The sequence below is a fragment of the Scophthalmus maximus genome, chromosome 7 (genome assembly GCF_022379125.1).
Source record: "Scophthalmus maximus strain ysfricsl-2021 chromosome 7, ASM2237912v1, whole genome shotgun sequence".
In the NCBI taxonomy this organism is placed as follows: Eukaryota; Metazoa; Chordata; class Actinopteri; order Pleuronectiformes; family Scophthalmidae; genus Scophthalmus; species Scophthalmus maximus.
The window spans coordinates 21547866-21567312 of NC_061521.1; the positions used below are offsets into that span (position 1 = coordinate 21547866).

Here is a 19447-nt window from a genome sequence, read left to right on the forward strand (position 1 = left end):
GATGTTACTTTCACTCAGAGACGTCTTGTTTTGGTTCCTTGTTTTGCTTCTCCTGAAGAGCCGATTTTCATAATGAGTCACCAGCGGACGCCAAAGTCAGTTCATTGCTGTTTGTCAGGAATCAGTCGAGACCTTGAAGATGGAAGTGATAAAAGTAAAAGCCTAAGAAATTGTGACATCTAAAGCTTGTCTGAAAAACTGAGCTTCGAATGAGGAAGTTTACTCACCCAGCAACTACGTCAGGAGACAGTGACTCCAGTTTACTAACAAAATCAAAATCTCTCGCTAATATCTGGTTTGAATGTAAGTGGTTTGTTGTGAGGTCTTCGTTAACTAGACAAATATTTAACAGACATAGAAAATGTTTATTTTCACTCAAGAAAAAAAATATCAGATCAAACAAAACTATCAATTCTTCTTAACGAGTAAAACTTCCATAAGTGTTTTCTGCAAGATAAGGTTTTTCACTTCTTCAAAGTAAACGCTTCTTGCGCAGCATTAGTCAAACATATTCAAGATTGGTCTCACAGAATTCATCATCATTGTGTTGTGTTGGTGGTTTCATCATCCCACGATACTCAGGAGAGGAGCTGGAGCAGGCGTGTTGTCCTTGGTAGTTTCCTGGTGTTGCTCATCTTTTTATGCTCGGCAGAGGTTTTGATTTAATAAAGCAAAGGGGCATTTTGGGGTCTCGGGCCAGTCTTTTTGTGTATGTGTGCAATTGTTTGTGTGTGTGGGTCTCAGCTCTTGGGCTGCCGGAGCAGGCCCCGGACCCGGCGAACCAGGGCCTGGATGAAGGTGTATCGGGAGCGGACCTGGCTGTACAAGCCCTCCACCTCCAGCAGCTTCCTCTGCAGGGCTTCTCCGAAACCTGCGACCATGTCGCTCTTCAGCTGCGCTCACACACACAGACAGACAGAAGACAAATTGCAATCAGGAATAATGTGGTTGTAGAGATTCTGCAAGCATATGTCGAGTTGCTGACACGTTAAGATTTCTCACCATGTCTAGATCCTGCTGGCTGACTCGGGACAGACTGAGTCCACGACTCGCCTGCAGCACGCCAAAAGAGTCTGAAGAAATTTAAAAGTAAATTATAAATTAAAAAATGAATTAACAAACAAGTTTTGTCAGGTCAATACGCAATTCTTATAGTTTTTGTTTTCACCCCCGCTCACATATGAATATATATCTAATACTATCTTCTCACCATCTGTTAGGCGTGATCTGTACAAACTGGCGCCAGGCAACAGGGAGTCCTTCGGGTCCGTAGGGGTGCAGTGCAACAGGTAGTACTCCAGGTGGCGCCACAACACAAACAAACACGTCTCGATGACGTCTGAGAAAGCGGGAGGTCAAGGCACAACAACGCCAGGACGTGACATTTCTACATGCTGCTATTTCAGCTAACTGAAGAGACAAACATACAATAACTAGGGATGGACAGTGTGCTATTTTTAATTCTGCTGTTCTGAAAAGTGGATTTAATAAAACAACAACATCACTTAAGTCTGATGCTGTTAGTCATGTCACTACAACTGTGGCTGCGAGCGGCCAGAGGATACAGGAGCAAAGGGCCAGCAGCTTGGCTCTGTTGTTGACAAGCTGGACCAGTCGTCTCTTGGCCAACAAGCTCCTCTGGACAGAAGAGATCTTCTCCACACCTCCGGGGCCCGTCACCAGGCCCTGGCACAACTACAGAGAGGAAGTCTGTGCTTAGAGCTCAGGACAAAGCATATCGGAGCCGATTAGATGCATAAGATAAAATTCTTCAATGTGAGACATCATTACCTCCTTGAGCTCATCAGGAGGCAGCTGATCCAGACTCTGCAGCTTGCCCAGGCTCTGTCTGTGACTCTGGTGGAACCTGAAGAAGTCTGCGGCGCTGTTCTTCAACAGGTACAGGACCAGACCCAGGCTGGGCGCTCGGGAGTATGCCATTGACGGCACAGTGGAGGAAAGATCTTAATTAAAAAAAGAAAAGAGGTTCTGGATTTCTAAATCGATATATCAGCTTTCAGAGAACTTAAACAGGAATAGAAGAGGACTAATACTGAATTCCTGGTCCTCTGCGTCAGTATGAGTATCACCGACCTGTGCGTCCTCCATCCCTGCCAGCTGGCTCGCTGCCCGACGGGCTGAAGAGGCAGATGCTGAACTGGGCCTGGGCTGAGCTCTGCAGCAGCAGCGTTTGGCAGTACTCCATGATGTTGGCACACACCTAGGGGACAGAGGACAGCGCCGCTCAGGGTCACCCACAATGCATCACTGATGAATAATCAAGACGGTTGATAAAAGACTCCAGTGCTATTTTTCCAACTGTTTGACAGCCTGAAAATGTACACTGGGTTAATTCCTGCTGCTTAAAAGGTGATCAGTCCCTGAAAATACACGTTAGCAACTCGTAAAAATGACACTATTATAGGTATAAAAATGTACTAAACAGTCATTTATTTATATGATTCTTTTTGTCAGACCTGTTGCATGGCCACTTCCATCTCTTCTCGTTGTTCTGCTGAATCTCCCGGCACAGCGATCTCAGCCTGTTTCAGCAGCCTCTCCCGCTCACCCCCCACCAGACAGCCGAGCAGAGACAGACACAGACGCTAAAAAAAAATGGATGATGCATATCACCAACTGTGCAGTTCACACGTGAAAAACAAGGAGCATTAGCAGGACGATGGGGACGTGAGACCTTTCAAAAACATGACAGAGGAAAGTGTCTTACCTGGAATCTGTTTATGTGACCCTGGAACTCCATCAGAGCAGCACTGTTGACCTCCCCACCGACCTCCAGGGCACCTGAGTGAACAAGTGGTTCACAATCAACACCATCATTCGCTGAATCGCTGACGTGGGAATGTGTGATTTGCAGAATTGAAGTAAAAAACACCGCAAAGTGAAGGAAAAGGACAGAGTCACTCTTTGTACCTGGCAGAGCCGTCTTACTGATGATGCCTGTCAGCAGAGAAAGCTGCTGCACAGATCCCGTGCTTAGCTCATGACAGCGTAACAGGGACTGAATGGTGTCTGCGTGGACTATGAGCCACTGGAGAACCTACACACAAACAGGGTTAGACAGTTAGATCGTATGTTTATAAAACAGCTTGTAATTTTATCAAATTAAGATCTTGTTCGCAGTAACACACAATTTCTTGGCACTCTGATGACACTTCTCAAATCTTGCTTTCTCTATCCAGCAGATCACAGACAAATACATGAAGCATTAATCCCACCTGGGCTAAACATAGCCACTGAAGACACGAGGCAGCATATGAGGATTCAATGATGAATAACAAACTGATTTTTTGGGAATTCCTTGTACAAGCTTTATTTGAAATATCAAAACCTCCTTCGGCGCTTACCTGCGTCGCCCCCTGCTGGTGATTCATGGTGGTAGAGGTCAGGATCACCTGAAAGAGTCTGAGGGTGGGCTGGAGAATCTGCCTGTAGCGGTCCATGGGACTGGGGATGAAGCCTGACGGGTCCCTCATCCCCCTGTTGGACACAGGGGAACAAACACAAACATCCGGAATACTTTAAGAACAGAACAGTAAGAGTAATGGAATAACAGAAAGATAAAATTTCAGGGCTGAATTTACTTTTTCCTCTAGGAATATTTACTTTAAATGGGCATTTAAATGGTATAAGATATATATATATATTTTTTTTTAAATGAACACTTTCTCCTTCCATTTCCAGACCCTTACCTGTGTCCATCTCTGTCAGGTATCATATCAAACACCTGACACTCCATCAGTTGCACCACTAGTCCACAGCGCAGCAGCTCCACAGCTCCCTGGCCTGTCTTAGCCACACGAGTCAGCAGAGCCTGAAAATACACGGACACACAGTTTGTCCATGATCCTGTATTTACATGGCTTTAGCACAGACATATTCTAATTGGTGCTGTTGGAGTCGCTTTGATAGCATCTCAGGGGTCCGCATCTCAGGGGTCCACATCTCCTCACCATCTTGCTTTCGTAGATGTAGAGTGGTTTGAGCAGCGGCGGCTGAGGCGTGAGCAGGCTCTGCAGGGCGGCGTCGTCCTGTCTCAGACTCTCCACAAGCGACCGCAGGTATCCACTGTTGCAGACGTAAACCAGCCATTGATTCTGACGGTCTATCGACAGGATCCGGTCCAGCACGGCCAGGGCCAGCATCTGACAGATGAGGGGGTGGGAGGGAATTGATGAAACATTAATGAAGATTCAAAATCTTCAATATATTGTTATAATCTAATTATATGTCTCTTACCCTGCTAATTTCGTGGCCGTCGCAGGCGTCCCGACACACAACCTCCATGAGAGACTTGCCGTAACTCTCGATGATGGCAAGGTTCTCTCTCTGGAGTTTGGAGAAACCATCTTCGGGGGCAGTTAGTCGTTCCCACATTGCCTTCCCAGCTGGAGGCCAGATGATGATAAGACATTTCAGGAAAATTACACAAAGCGACATATCTGTAAAAATGGTTCTGTCGGAAAACGCCTGCACAAATCAAATATGAAATAACGAGTGTACCTGTCTGCAGAGTGTCTGGTTCCTCGGGTTTCTGGGCGATTTGCAGGTAGTACAGCAGAGAGCCATACAGGTGAGCACGCAGACGCTGGTATCCACCTCCTAAAAGTGTAAAAAAAACATGTCATGAAATCGAATCTAAGCCAAGATTTATCCTCACGACACAATGTGATCCACGTGAGAAATGTCGTCACTCACCGGTACAAAGGATGAAGTCCAGCAGTTTGCGGAGGACCAGGTGCAGGGCGGAGTTGGCGATGGAGGCAAAGCCCGAACTCGTTTCTAATCCCACCCCCTGCTGCTGCTCTGACAGCACTGATTGGCTGAGGTGGGCTGTCAGGGTGAAGACTGCCCCGGCAACAATGGGCATCAGTTCTCCAGCTGCATCGTCGGATAATACCTGGACAAAGCAGGACAACATTTTTATTTAGTCGTTATAACAATCTTTGGATCCAAAACTCTACAGTTACACAGTCAAACATCCTCCTGGACATTATGGACATTCGTCCTCACTGACCTTGTCGTGCAGGTCCAGCAGCAGGTCTCGGATGATGAGCTGCCTGTCATCGGCAGGTATGAGGTCGGCGGGGCAGGCGGTCAGCAGTGTCTCCACCAGGCTTCTCCAGGACTGCAGCGCGTGGCGCTTTGCACTAAGACTTCGACGGACGCGGTTGCGTTCCACCACCTGCTGCAGGATGGAGTTCACCTCCTTTAGGATACACACACCAGGGGGACAGAAATGAGGTTAGAAAAAAGGATTCAAAGCAATAGAGATGAGAAATGCTGTTTCAATATGATGTAGGTCACTTTTTAAGTTTTAAATTCACTCACCTCCAGTAACAGGGGCCTCTGTCCGATGGCTGCCATTCCTTGCAGGGCATTCACCTCAGCAACCAGCACTCTGTGAAGCAACTGTGAGGAAAAATTACAACATTTAAATGACATGTAACAGCAAGAAAAAACATGTGAAAAACAACCCCGACAGTGAAATGTTCAACCTTGGAAAAACCCACCTTGACGTTGCACACGGTGTGTCCGTGCTCGTTGACGTGCTCACAGTTGGCGATCACCTGCTCGATCTGAGTTCGCTCAAAGAAGTCCAGCTGCAGGAGCTCGGGCATGTCCTGACTGAAGTCGATGGCGTCCAGCACACTCAGCAACTTCCTGCGCACTGTCGGCATCAAACGAGGTTAAGGTGACGAGTGAAAGTCAGTGGTGTGGTTCTTGAGAAACAAGAGTCTTGAATGAAATCAAGAGTCAATGTGAATAGTACAGTTATTAACATTTAATGTGTTAACTAAAATGCCACAAACCTTTAGAAACTGTGTCAAAATGCAGGAAACCGCTGACTGATCTGGTCTCTTCTTCCATGCCCGACTCCCCGTCGGCTGAAAGGAAAATTCATGAGGCAAATTGTAATGCTCTTTTAAATTTTCGTTAAAAGACCATTTAAATCTTTCCTTTAAGAACAGTAACTATTACAGTCGATTGTTTAGGAGTATTCAGAAACACAAGCCATACCTGTGTGCTGAGTGTGCGGCTGGTCGTCAAGCAGGAGGCTGACAAGGCGTTGGGTGTGTGAACGCTGGCGGTTCAGTGACGTCACTCTAAGCTCGATCGCGGCGGTTTTCATGAGCCAAGACATTTGGGAGAGGGCAGCGATCTGGTCGCCTGCGGAGCAGGAGGAGGAGAAAGCAGATGAACAATTACTGTCACTGTATTTCCTAAAGTTACACATGTACATTTGATCAGTGACATAAACAGCTTTGTCACAGCTGACATTTTTTTCTGCAGTTTCCTGACTTTGTTTTTTCATATTCATTATTTCTTTGAGCAGGGACACAAATACCACCACCAGGCCATTTCCTGCCCTCTTTTGTTTCTTTCCTTCCCTTCATCACATCCTTAATGCTTTTGTTTTATTTCTAGATCCAAGGAAGATCGGCAGTGACCCTGGTGCTCACCGGGCAGGATGAAGGGCAGGTGCTGCAGGTGAGAGAACAGGAAGTCCTGGCTGGTCCTCAAATAGCGCATGGTGGGTCCAGATGTGTCGGGGCAGGCACACAGCTGGTAGATCACCTGAGAAAGGAAGACAGTGGCAGAAGACGACAAACGAGAATGAATCTGGTTAACGTGATAGCCCACACATTAAATTCAGCCTACTGGTCTTCCAGCCAATGGTGCCACTTTATAGTCATTTTGAGTAGAGGTTGACTATCACCTGGTAGCAGAGCTCAGCCAGGTGAGGGGCCTCCTGCGTGAGCACCGGTCCTGATCTCCTCTCGGTGCCTCTCTGCAGCAGACTCAGGATGGCGTGCAGGCAACTCCGTGGACATCCCAACACGCCTGTAAGCACAGCAAGCATTGTGACGTAAACAAAGTAAAAAGCTAGAATCCCCCGTTATATCGCAAACAAATCACTACAGCAACCAAAACCAACATGTCAGTGGTAAAAGTCGTGGTCTGACCTGGGTCCTGGAGGTTGGTGGAGGACACGGCCTTCTTCACCTCGTAGCCCAGAAGGTAAAGAGCCAGGTTGGGTGTCTTGAGCTCCAGGGAGGTGATGAGCAGGTTCAGAATGTGGATCTGGGTTTCATGTCGGATTCTCACCATCTTTTTCCTTGGGTCTGAGTCTATAAAGAGTTCGGCAGTGTTGAGGAAGCAGAATTTTAGCATGCTTCTTCCAAAAACACAGGTTATATAAAGACATGGAGAAGATGGTAGAAGTTTTTAAGATTATGAAAAGTTTAACACGCAACAAGTAATAGATAAGGAACTTCTCTCACTCACCATCTTCTTTTTCTGTTCCTTCCTCTGCCTCTTCGTTGTCCAGACACTCTACGAAACCTGCCATCAGTTTGTCACTCACTGTCTGAGGGGCAGAGACAAAAAAAAAATGTTCATACCAGATCACAAGTTCCAATGACATCACTATAATGAAGGTAACTAACACCACACCTGTGCTTATTTTTGTGAACTATCATATAGCTAATTGTAGAAAAAGGTTTTCTTAAAGGGTTTAACCTTCAGATTTGCTTTTACCTGGTCATGTGTGAAATCTCCCACCAGCCTGTTCTGAATGTTGGGGTAGTTGGCAATGCGACGCAGGATCTTGGCACTTTGGAAGGCAGCCTCTGGGTTGGTGCTACCGTGATACAGAAACCTGCAGGGGACAAACAAGGGTTCTCCTCACTCATTCTGAGACAATCAGCTTTTTATAATTATTTGACACATAAACTACAATTACTGCTAGACATTTCAAATCCAAGTAGTACAGAGGGGATAGAGACAGAAAAAAATCAAACACCTGCTTGCACTAACCTGGCAATACTGACAATGTGATCAGCCCGACGGGTTTGCGGACTGACACCCTGGAGCAGCTGCTCTAAGGGGGAAACCAGCAGGGAGGCCTGGCTCTCTCTGAGGAGATCCATGAACACCACCTCCTTCTGCAGAGCCAGGTCCAGCAGGCACAGGCAGTGCAGCACCGCCGACTCCAAGTGTTTCTTACCTGTAGGGGGGAGGGGACAGTAATGGTGCGTGTTGTCAGAACAAACACACACATCTGCTATTTCTCTTTATCTGACGGTGACAGTGTGTGCGTTCTCTCACCGGGGAAAGGTGCATAAGTGTCCAACTGGCGCACACCTTCCTCCAGGAGGCTGAGGCAGAGCGCCAGTGTGGGCGAGTCGTTGAGCAGATGGAACATGATGCTGTGGCCGGGGGGCTTGTAGGACGAGACCTGCTCACCCTGCAGCTCCACCATCTCCTGAACAAAGTCTGACGGCTGGGGCTCGTAGTCCCGCAGCAGCTTGTGGAACACCTCCAGGACGGAATCAGCTACCTCCCACTGAGAGACGGCAAAAGGAAATTTAAAATTTTTAAAAATGAACTGATGTTTGTGTAGTGGAGAGAGAATACATCTGCAAGTAGAAGACACTGGAGGAGCACTCTACCTTCTCAGCAGGGCAGCGATACGCTCTGGTGGGGAAGGGGAGGAACACGGAGTCGCGCAAGAAGTTCAGGTAGGGCTGGAAGCCCGGCACTCGCAGCCCGGCCCCCAAATTAACGGGAAGGCTGCTTTCGACCAACGTGCTGATCAGATGACAGAAGCCTCGTGTCAGAGGGTACTCCTCGCAGCTCGACTCAATCTCATTCAGCTCCACCTGAGAGCCGAGGAAACCAATCAGACAGTTTTTTTTACACAATGAAAGATCAGTTTTTACTCTTCTTCACATAAAATACATCATTTTTATAAGTCATCTATGATTGGCAACAGAATCTTGCAAAGTTCTCATTCCACCATAACATAACATAACATAAGATAAATAACTTACTTGCCTCCGGTCCAAATTATTTTATATGACAACAAGCTTGTTTGAGTTTAGTTAAGTGTTGCCTTCTTGCACAGAAAACTCAAAAATCCTCTTGGCAGCTCCAAGTCGTCATTTGGTCATTAACCAACAACTAATGAACATCCTTATGTGCTTTCGAATCTCAAAACTGGCAGGGAAAGATTTTCACACTCACTCACCTCAATTCCAGCTGCCTGCCTCTGTCCTGGGGCTCGAACGGTCTGCAGGACCTGTGGTAGAAAACGAGTTACAGAGTTTCAGAAGATCTGACACAAACACAAACACACAGGTAACAACACATGCTGCAAAACTCAAAACTAAAATATGACGGCACAGGAAGCAAATGTTTTAGACAAGAATATCACATTAGTTTCTTTTAAACAAAAAACGTTTTTAAAAAAACATAAAACTTTAGCACTTTATCTCCACAATGACAGCTCTTAACTGACTGGATCTTTGGCATTTCACAGATATTAAATGAAAAAACTTTTGAGTAATTAATACCATGTTAATTAGTAATTTTTAAAAGGTTGACCTGTGTGTACTCCAGTGACTGCCAGAGGGAAGCAGCGATCTCGGGTGACTTCCCGAAGGCTGCCAGGCAGAGCATGAGCTCTGCCTTGAGGACGGGTGGAACGCTGCACTGCAGCAGCCCCAGCATTACTATGACTGGAGTCCACTGAGGATGTTCACATAACGCCAGTCGAGCATTTTCACTCTGGGAAAAACAAAAAACAAAAAACACAAGAACCCAATACTATTAGATAAAAATGCGGTATGCCTAGATGCCAAGTGAAAATCTTGATGTTGTTTTGTGATCCATGTAATGTGGTGTAATGTTGTACCATACCCATGTAATGATGGTGGTGAGTAACTGCAAAAACGAGGTGAGTCCTTCCATCTCCCTTTGGGTGATGCCCCTCAGTGGAGGGTGGCGGTACTGTGTGGCGTCTGGATTTGGAAGGTCTCGTCGCAGGTTCTCGTGGTAAAGCATTAGGGAGTGAAAGAAATGTTCCCACGACACCGGGCTGCCTGAAACTCCCTGGAGGTTGTCACCTGCACACATGTACACAAAAGTTAGCTGGCCCTCATTTGAACATGCATCAAAGGGCAATGTTCACACTACTGAACACACATGCACCTCAGAAATAGTCAATACTGTAATCCTGCCAATCCTGTAATGGCAGGATTGGCAAGATTGGGAATCAGAAAAAAAGAATCCTTGCTAAAAGGCCAACCAGCAAATCACGCATTCAGTGGTTTCCATTTCAGATATTTCTTCCATCTTGAAAGTCTTTCATGTCATAGCAACAATGAGCTCTTACTGTGTGTGGCTCCATTAGTTTTCAGTAGGCTGAAGCAGTAGTGGGCACACTGGGGACCGTTGGCGAGGCCTTTCAGCATGTGGAGATAGGAGATATAGAGGGTGGAGGGAAGGAGGTCTCCCATCTGACGCACAAACTTGGACAGAACAACCTGCATGAAATCAGAGTATATAAAAAAACATTTTAATAGAGAGTAGATTGTAAGCAAAAAAAAGAACAAAATCCAAATTATCAAACTGCGGGAAATGTGGGGATTATATTTCACAACATACAACCATGGTGCAGAAAATATGTCCTCTACCTGTTTATGCGGAGGCCTCTGCAAGGCCATTCCCAGGTAGGATCCCTGCAAGGAAGTGTGTTGGAGAGACTCTGTGGGACACCAGAACTCCAGACCCAGCTCCAGCCCGAATGAGTCTTTACTGTAAAACTCCCCAATCTGAAAAAAGACAAAACAGAAACAATTATAAAAATTTAGACCCACAGAATCACGCCACTGCAGCATTTTTCATCTGGGAACTGATGCTTTTTCTATTCCTGCTATCAGAGCCTCCATTTTTGGGATAATGCTGAACACTCAAATGTAAAAAGGTGATGTTAGCTGAAGTATAAATGTACATGCGAAAAAAAGAAAGAAAGAAAAGACTGACGAGGAACATGAGGTGGTCTAAATCCTTGCGCAGCGATGATGGAGGCTCGCTCTCCATCTGTAGGGACATGTGCACCAGACGGGCATCCTCATCAGCACGGTTACGAATCTGCTTGACCTGTGACGGCAAAATTTAATAATTTAACTTCTGACAAGTTGAAAATCAATCTTTTACATCAGGAAAACATTGGTAGTGGTGGACACTACTTTTACATCTCTCACCTTCATTGGCATGAGAGCCAGGAAGTCTGTGATGAGTGAATGGAGGCGACGGATGTAAAACTCTTCTTGGGCAAAACCCTCACATCCGAGCATGCCCTCCCTCATGAACAGGAAGACATCCCCCAGTAGAGCCTGGTCAGCTAGTGCCTCATCTGCCTCAGTGAACTCAACCAGAGCTACATAACACAACACATGCATACAAATAAACTACATTTAAATGGCTATTATCTTTCAAAACTCGTGTTCCTTCAAATTAAGGCATGGAAGACTTATTTAATGTGTAGTCCCAGAAATGGAAGCCTTACCAGATCCCTGTGGAAGCTGGGAAAGGACCCTCAGGGACAGAGCCCAGGCCAGTCGACACACAGCTTGCAGGCCGGGAAGCTTCCACGGCTGAACGTCCATCAGACGACTGTGCACTGCAGCTACGTACTGCCTCTCTGTCAGCAACGGCAGTGCCTGGAGCAGATCTAAAAGAACACAGAGACACACCTTCATCAGCTGTAAAAGCAAAACACTGAATCTATTGGCAATGTTATGCTTAACTGCGAAACATTGCAGACATTATGTGTATCTAAAATGCTGCAGCCACCTTCTCTGTCTTCAGTCCCCTGCTCCACGAAGCTGACGTCCAAGCAGTAGAGAAGAGCCATGACCAGAGCCTGGTTCACACTGTCCAACGAGCCGTCAGCTTGAGCTGTCACCGTCTCCAGGTGGCCAATGAGAGCCAGAGTGTCATCTTTAGTCAAGGGTGATTGGCAGGTCCACGAAAACAGGCTATCGGCCAGCGCCTGTCTGCATTCATTGATGAGGTCAGAAACCTGGAGACAGGAGTGGGAGTTAACGGTGTCCATATTCCTACACTCCATCTTTCTGTAGTGACCAGAAAGCTATCATACTGGCAGTTACCCAGTACGGTTGAAAATAAATGATAAGATAATTATCTTTGTTTTAAATTAACACACCTCTTTCCTGTGCTTTTCGTTGCCCAGGCCGCGTTCCTTCTGCAGCCGTTCAAATTCACGTGTCACACTGATCTCGGACACCAAGGTTAGGATGCGTGTTGTCAGACCCTGGCTCATCAGCTCATCTGTAAAACGTGTCGTCAAAGCCACCAGCTCCCCACTGACGGAGAAAAAAAAGGTCAACGGGGAAAAAAATCTACCACGGACAATCCTATGGATTCATTTCTTGAATTTGCTACTTCAGATAACAAAACATTACCTCAGATCCAGGGTGAAGGTCTTGCCATGGCGGGACTGGATGAGTGTCCGCAGAGAGTTGGCAACGCAAAGTTTTCCATCCCAGTAGAGCAACACAGCAACCAGCCCTCGTGTCAGACCTGGAAAATGAGGCTGCTGCTGCTCACCTGAGGAAAAACAAGTGTTAACAGTGGCTCGAGTGTGTGAAATGTTAATGATTTCACAAAAAATTGGAACAAGACTTTTTCAAATTTCCACTTCACCTGCCAACAGAAGCTCCAAAGCTGTCAGCTCTCCAATATCAAACAAGTCACTGAGGATGAAGGCTTCCGTCAGAAGCTGCTCTGGAAGGAGACGAGACCCCTGTTGACCCTGGATGGCGATGCCTTCTGTGCTTGCTTTACGCACCTTCTCTCTCTGCTCTGCGCTTTTTGGCTAAAAAAATGGCGGGAGGATTATTGATATTACAATCTCAGAGAACACACAGCAAGGAAGTTCAATGTTACACTGGAAGAACACTTTTTATGTCAGTCACATCTGAAATGATAGTGACTGCAAATGCTTTTTGCACGGCCTCTCACCGGATTCTTGAAAAGTGACAAAAAGTGCGGTTTGTGTTTCTTCAGCAGCAGGTCCAGCAGGTGGACGCTCTCCGACTGTCTCCTCAACACAGCCCCGTCCACCGTCTCCCACAGCTCCTTCATCGGCCCCCACAGACTGGCTCCTGGTTTGGGAAAATGATCCTTCAATGGTGTTGTCGCCTCACACATGCACATGACTAACTTCATCCCCTTAGCTTTTTGCATCTTGTGTAATCCCATATATGATACAGAACGTGACTGTCATACCCAGATTAAATTTTGAGAAGAGCCGCATTCTACTCTGGCAACACACCTTAACTTAATACTCTTTTATGCAATCAACAATTCCTGTATTAACTGATGTAAGATGTCACTGACAGGAATTATTTTATGTTTTCATTATGATCAGTGTGAACCTCTTTCGGACAAAATTAATCACTTATGAATAGTAGAGATATGGTCCAGATTTATTCACATCTCATGTACTTGTAATGACTGATGACAGATGACCATATGATTGACAACACCAGGGATGTTAATATAAACATTCTCATTGGTCTGAGCTACAGGTGCGTCTTTGCCTCGCAAGTTTGTCATTGTAGTTTCAGGTTCCTGATTCAATTACATTTTTGTAATTATAAGTTATTTTATAATTGTACACAAAAAGCTTCTGGGAGATATAGCAATCGCTAAGTAAAGCAAAAATCACAGGTCTGAACAAACAAATCAGAGCGACTACCAACCATAACAAAACACAGAGGCACTGTAACTTGCAATGGCAGGAAAAACCCAAACACTTCTTAGCCTCAGCTTGTTTCAGTTTCGTTTCCAAATTGTCTGGACTGGAGTCGACTTGACAGTGAAGTCGCATCCCTCGTCCGGCTCCAGTTTGTTTGAACGTGTTCGTTCGCCTACTTCTTACTTCATCAATGCTAGCTAACCATTCGTTTACCTGCGAGCGGGCTACATTAGCCTAGATGCTTAGTTAGCTTAGCAGAGCTAGCCTGAAAATGAGGGATGTATCACCATGTGGTCAAAACATACGACACGCTCGCGAATATTGCATCAACGAGCGAATATGCGCGTGCTTATCTACGAAATAACAACTAACGATAGCCACTAGGGATTAACACAATTGAGTTAATCAGAAGAAAATGTGGTACATACCCGAATTTACCGCCATCTGCGCCGCCATGATACGCTCGGAGAATTGGGACAGACCTTTCCGGGCGTGTGCCAGTGTGAAATTTAAAAAAATAAAAATTCTGTAAACATATGTTGCACTAATTATCAGAAGAAAAAATCATCCCCTGTAAACGAATCTATATACTGGGCAATTAAGTTGGTTAGATATTTTAAAAGTTGCCGCAATTGTGTATTTTTTTTATTCAGGCGAGGTCCTCGGGTCGTTGAAGCCCGTTGGAGTTTACCGGTGCCGATTAAATAAGACGTGATTTAAAATCGTTTCTTGTCAGAATGAATTAGATTTTCTGCTTCATAAATTAAAAAATATTTAAAATATAATTTTCCATGATACCTGGATAAAGAAATACAGGTGTTTTTGCTGAAAACACGTATATGGCACCAATGGTTCCGACCCTGTGTTGGTCCGTACTATTTTGACGTTACACCAACATGTCCACGCCGGTCTGACAGACGCGAGTCGTTGACCGCTGTAATGGAAAATTGTCATTCGTGACCGTTTAACTTACTGTTAACGTAGCACCGCGTTACAAATATTGGTGGTTTCGGAGACGTTTTAATCTGAAGAATGGCTCGGGTCGTGAAAGTGTTTCGGACTCTGCGGAATCACTGGAAGAAGTCCACGTTTGCTGTGTGCGTCCTGTCATACGGGGGCTACTGGCTGTATGGTAAACACTGGTGGGTAACTCTACATGTATGGTGTATTCACACGGATTGGATAGATCACAGGTCACACGTGTCTCATATTTTGTGTTGTTTTTTTTTTGATAGTGACAGTCTTCTGCGGAGAGAGGCGTGTCTAGTGGCCAGGGTAAGACATCACTAATCTTTTTCCATTTAATGTGTCGAATTACATAATGTGTACCCTTATTGATCCCACTGGAAATCCAATTTGACACAGCAGCACAAAAAGTTCCCTAGGTTCAGGTGAGAGGGGAAATAAAGAGATTCAGAATCTGTACCCACAGTTTTTGTAATCTGTCCCCACAGATTTGGAATCCATACCCACAGTTTTTGTAATCCGTACCCACAGTATTGTAATCCGTACCCACAGTTTTGTGATCTGTACCCACAAATTTTGTGATCCGTACCCACAGTTTTGTAATCTGTACCCAAAGTTTTTGTATTCCATGTGTTTTATAAAAAACTGTGCGCTTGGGGATGTTCTAACGTGCCTTAATGTACTAAAGCAGTGATCAATGATGTCTTGTCATAAATGTCTTGTCAAAAAATGAAAACCGAAATCCTATGATTATGGACGTTATCGTTATGGCTGTGTGTTTGGTTTGGACCAAGCAGTGGTACATATTTGCAAAACTGTGGGTATGGACTACACATTTTTCCTCTCACCTGAACCTAGGGGGGCTCCCTACAAACCAAAATAATGAGATGAGAATCGAAATATAATATACACTACAATATAGACTTATTCTACACATGTTCAAAATGTCCCTTGTCCATGAAATACAGACTGTGTGATGTAAGTGCTCCTAATCTCCTGTAGGAATTCGGGCGTCAACAGATCGCACCGCAGGAGCGGCTGAGGAAAGCGACAGTAATCTTGAATCCTGCAGCCTGTAGTGGGTAAGAAGACACAAATCTCAAAACCTCTCACTGACAGTTTTGTTTGTATTTTTTTTTAAAGAACTCTGTGTCTAAATCTCCCCCAGGAAAGCCAACAACCTGTTTGAAAAGAATGCAGCTCCTATTTTACACCTGGCTGGAGTGGAGGTCACAGTCGTAAAGGTATCCTATGTGTTGTTGTGGTTTTCTTTCTCCCTTTGGAATCCATCAGAGTTGTTAGTCCCTCCAGTTGGGTTTACATCGTGGGGCAGTGACACGATGATTATACACTGCCTACTCATCTGCAGACGGACTATGAAGGCCAGGCAAAAAAGCTGATGGAGTTCATGGAACAGACGGACATGGTGATTGTGGCCGGAGGGGACGGCACTTTGCAGGAAGTCGTCACAGGGCTACTGCGAAGGCCAGATCAGGTTGGTGCTAAATTGTAATTGTGTTAATCTATTGTGGTTAATAATAACTGCATGAGATGAGGAGAATTTATTCTTTTTTTCTTCTTCTGACTACAGGACTCTTTCAGTAACACGCCGATTGGATTCATTCCACTGGGCTCTCACAATTCCCTGAGTCCCAGTCTTCACCTCCTTAGTGACAACAAGGTCAAGTAAGTCATCTAATCAGATTCGTACTTAAAGATCTGAGATTCAACATCGCGATGAGCCATTTATTATTGATCTCCTTGTAAGAAACTTATATACTCATATTATATTTCCTAGAGACATCACATCTGCAACTCTGTCGATACTGAAGGGAGAAACCGTACCTCTGGATGTACTTCAAATCAAAGTGAGATTTGTTTTTCTTAACACTATGAATTTAGTGTTTGTCTTGCATGCAGATACTTTCATGTTTTCTTGTCAAATTAATGGATAATTTAATACCTTTTGAAATATTGTCCCAATTTATAACATGTCATTCTTAGGATGATGAAAGTAAATTATCTTTTAGCACCTTAACTGGAACCGTATTAGCACCTTAACTGTAATTCGAACGTGTGTGTGTGCGTCTTCTGTATGATTTCAGGGGGAGAAAGAGCAGCCGGTCTTTGCTCTGATGGGACTGCGTTGGGGCGCTTTCAGAGATGTGGCTGCAACAATCAGCAAGTAAGGTTACTTCATTCAGACTGTAGACTTGGGTTAACGATGATGACATTATCTCCAATATATACTGTAAACTTATCACTAAACCGTGATATTTCCCCATACAGATATTGGTACCTCGGGCCACTGAAGACAAATGCAGCACACTGGTTCAGTACTCTAAGGGTAAGGCAACAGGAAACTAAAGCCACATGCACATATCGAGTCTCTAAACTTTAAACCACGAATATTGAGGTTTTAACTTTCGTTGTTGTGTAATGTCCCCTAGGAGTGGCCCCTGGTGCGGGAAGTCTCTGTGTCCTGCTTGGCTCCCAGCCTGCGGCCCCCTGACCTGCCCCCATATAATAAGCCCCCCAGGCCAAATCTGCTCCACCGTATCATCCGCAGACTGAAAAACTACTACTCACCACCTGTGGAAGGTGAGTTGAGTGGAACAGTGTGGACACTTGGATCGTAGCTTGGCTAAAAAATAATCCCCACAATGAAACCCTGATTTTTACATAAATTATTTTGGGGCTTGTTTATGTGTGTGTGTTTGTTTAGAGCCTCCAAAAGTGGAAGAGCCGGAGAAGTGGGAGGAGAAGCAGCTGTCAACTTTGGAGCTGTTTGTCCAAACGCACAACAAAAACCCTGTGGAGAGGGTCAGCTCAAAATAATTAGATTTATAAAACCTTGTACCTGTTCTTAGAAAACTCTGAGCACTTGAATGTTCACATGATTCTATTAAATACCATCATTAATCAACATTTCAATTTTTACAAATATTTTTTATTTTTTTATTGCAGCGCATCAATGACTCCCTGATGATTTGTGCAGAGCCAGGCAACTTCACCGTGGGGCAGTTCATCACTGTTGGGTCAGTAGTTGCTGTTTGTTTTGTTTTTTAGGTCTGTAGGAAACGGGATACCATTGAGGCAAGAGGCATTCTGTAAAGATTCATGTTAATGCAAATTTAAGTTAAAGTAAGTTTTATGTTCTTCCCCATAGAAACAAAAAAGAAGAGGACCCAACTGTTTTCACTAAAGACGCCACAAAACTGGAAGCCGGCGCTTGTCGACTGCAGCTGCCAGAGGTCAAAAACCCTTTAAGTGATTTTCTTAATTTAATCTAATATGTCAATCTGCTCTCTAAAGCTCGGTACAGTAGTTTTTGTGTTGACATTTAACTGTGTATTCGGACTCCAAAGGGCGCCGGTGGCGTCTACAACATCGACAACGAGGAGTACGAAGCCATGCCTGTGGAGGTGATGCTGTTGCCGCGGAAACTGCGCTTTTTCATGAGTGCAGAGCGACGGGAGCAGCTCCTGTCACAGGCGCAGTGATGAGAAAACAGAAAACCGGGAAGAAGACGAAAAAAATGGAGAAAAAACTGACACCAGGAGAAACGAAGCAAAAGAACCAGATGTCATGAAAATCTTGAGTTCATTTTGAAAAGCAGATTTCTGCTTTGCCATCAGTTGTAAACAATCAGGAAGCATTGATAGTTTGAACAGTCTGTTTTACGACATGTTAACATAAAATGTTATTATTATTTGAAACAGTTATGAAGAGGATTATATTACAGGCTGTCGTATGTGAAAGGACCAAGGTTTTTGTTTCTTTAAACGTGTAGGTTGTCTCACAAAAGGACTTAATATTTACTGAATCGTTTACTATGGTCATCATCATATTTGAACTTGGTCAATAAAAATGATGTCTGTCAATTTCAATGCAGAGTGTTTTCAGTGTGATGTTTAGTATTTACTGTAGGTTTAAGATGCAGTTATGAAGCAAATTCCACCACTGAGGTGAGAAGGGGAAGACCAAGGACCAGAGTGATGGACCAGTTTGTCTTTGAGACAGGAAGGTCAAGCACAAGTTGCAAGATGCGACTAGCTGCTGGGATTTGGGAGTTTGGACGAGAGGGAAGTACTTTATGTGGATGAACGTAAAGGAATAGGGCTGAACTGAAGGATTCTGGATGTGTTGCAAGAGCTTGGAGTTTGGCCCCGTGCCTGGTGAATCTGGGTCTGATCTGACAGATGGTGAGAGTGCAAATCTGCTGGATTAAGCTGTGTGGCTGCATTGCAGGCCTCTTAAAATCATTATCTTTAAATTAATCTTTAAAGGGATTTTGGGTGGAGTGTACACTTATATAAGAACATTTTGAAGGTACTGAGGGAAATATTGTACTATTAACTCTACAACATTTATTTTACAGCTTTAGTTACTAGTCACTTGAAATGTTAAGATGTAAAATATGCAGATGAATTTCATTTCATTTTAAATACTAGAATGGCACTCAACAGAGAGAATACCAACATAAGTACCAATTTGCAGTCACTCATAGATATCAGACCCCTAAATATGCCAAATTTTAAAAATCAAGATCCATGAATCATTCACTGGGAAATTGTTTAAAATATGTATTTTAATTTCCATAATCCTGCTGACAAATAAAATCAAACCAACGTTCAGAGGCAAAAATAAAACCTACTTGGTGGAGGACATGAAATATCGTGCATCGTTAGAGATTAGACAGTGGAGTGCCCCTTTATATAATTCATATATATATATTTATATATATATATATATATATAAAATATATATATATATATATATATATATTTATATTTATATATTTATATATAAGCAAAGCAATCTCAAAGTGCTTATTATATATTATATATATAATAATAATATATAATATATTTAACAGTGTTTTTGTGC

At 44.2% G+C, this 19447-nt stretch overlaps 2 protein-coding genes across 2 annotated transcripts; one reads left to right on the plus strand and one right to left on the minus strand.

The window, feature by feature from the left end:
* Positions 1-344: 344 nt before the first annotated feature.
* nup205 (nucleoporin 205) lies at positions 345-14102 on the minus strand. The gene is made up of 42 exons (XM_035641562.2): positions 14020-14102; positions 12853-12995; positions 12535-12706; positions 12294-12438; positions 12035-12194; positions 11662-11890; positions 11375-11539; positions 11070-11245; positions 10849-10965; positions 10500-10637; positions 10199-10349; positions 9724-9929; positions 9409-9591; positions 9053-9103; positions 8475-8684; positions 8131-8368; positions 7840-8029; positions 7561-7681; positions 7309-7390; positions 6987-7151; positions 6740-6864; positions 6483-6597; positions 6040-6189; positions 5832-5906; positions 5532-5689; positions 5350-5430; positions 5036-5227; positions 4717-4918; positions 4522-4620; positions 4258-4406; positions 3972-4163; positions 3711-3832; positions 3366-3498; positions 2932-3058; positions 2729-2802; positions 2478-2606; positions 2095-2221; positions 1792-1964; positions 1566-1695; positions 1211-1339; positions 1003-1073; positions 345-893 (listed from the first exon to the last, which is right to left on the minus strand). Exons 1-42 carry the CDS (start codon positions 14045-14047, stop codon positions 741-743), a joined length of 5976 nt encoding a protein of 1991 aa, XP_035497455.2. The 5' UTR covers positions 14048-14102; the 3' UTR covers positions 345-740.
* A 360-nt stretch (positions 14103-14462) lies between these two features.
* agk (acylglycerol kinase) lies at positions 14463-18447 on the plus strand. Its single transcript, XM_035641571.2, has 14 exons — positions 14463-14733; positions 14827-14866; positions 15560-15639; positions 15726-15801; positions 15927-16052; positions 16149-16243; positions 16356-16425; positions 16663-16742; positions 16847-16904; positions 17008-17158; positions 17283-17380; positions 17525-17595; positions 17727-17811; positions 17926-18447. The coding sequence occupies exons 1-14, from the start codon at positions 14624-14626 to the stop codon at positions 18058-18060; spliced, it is 1275 nt and encodes a 424-aa protein (XP_035497464.2). The 5' UTR covers positions 14463-14623; the 3' UTR covers positions 18061-18447.
* The last annotated feature ends 1000 nt before the right edge of the window (positions 18448-19447 follow it).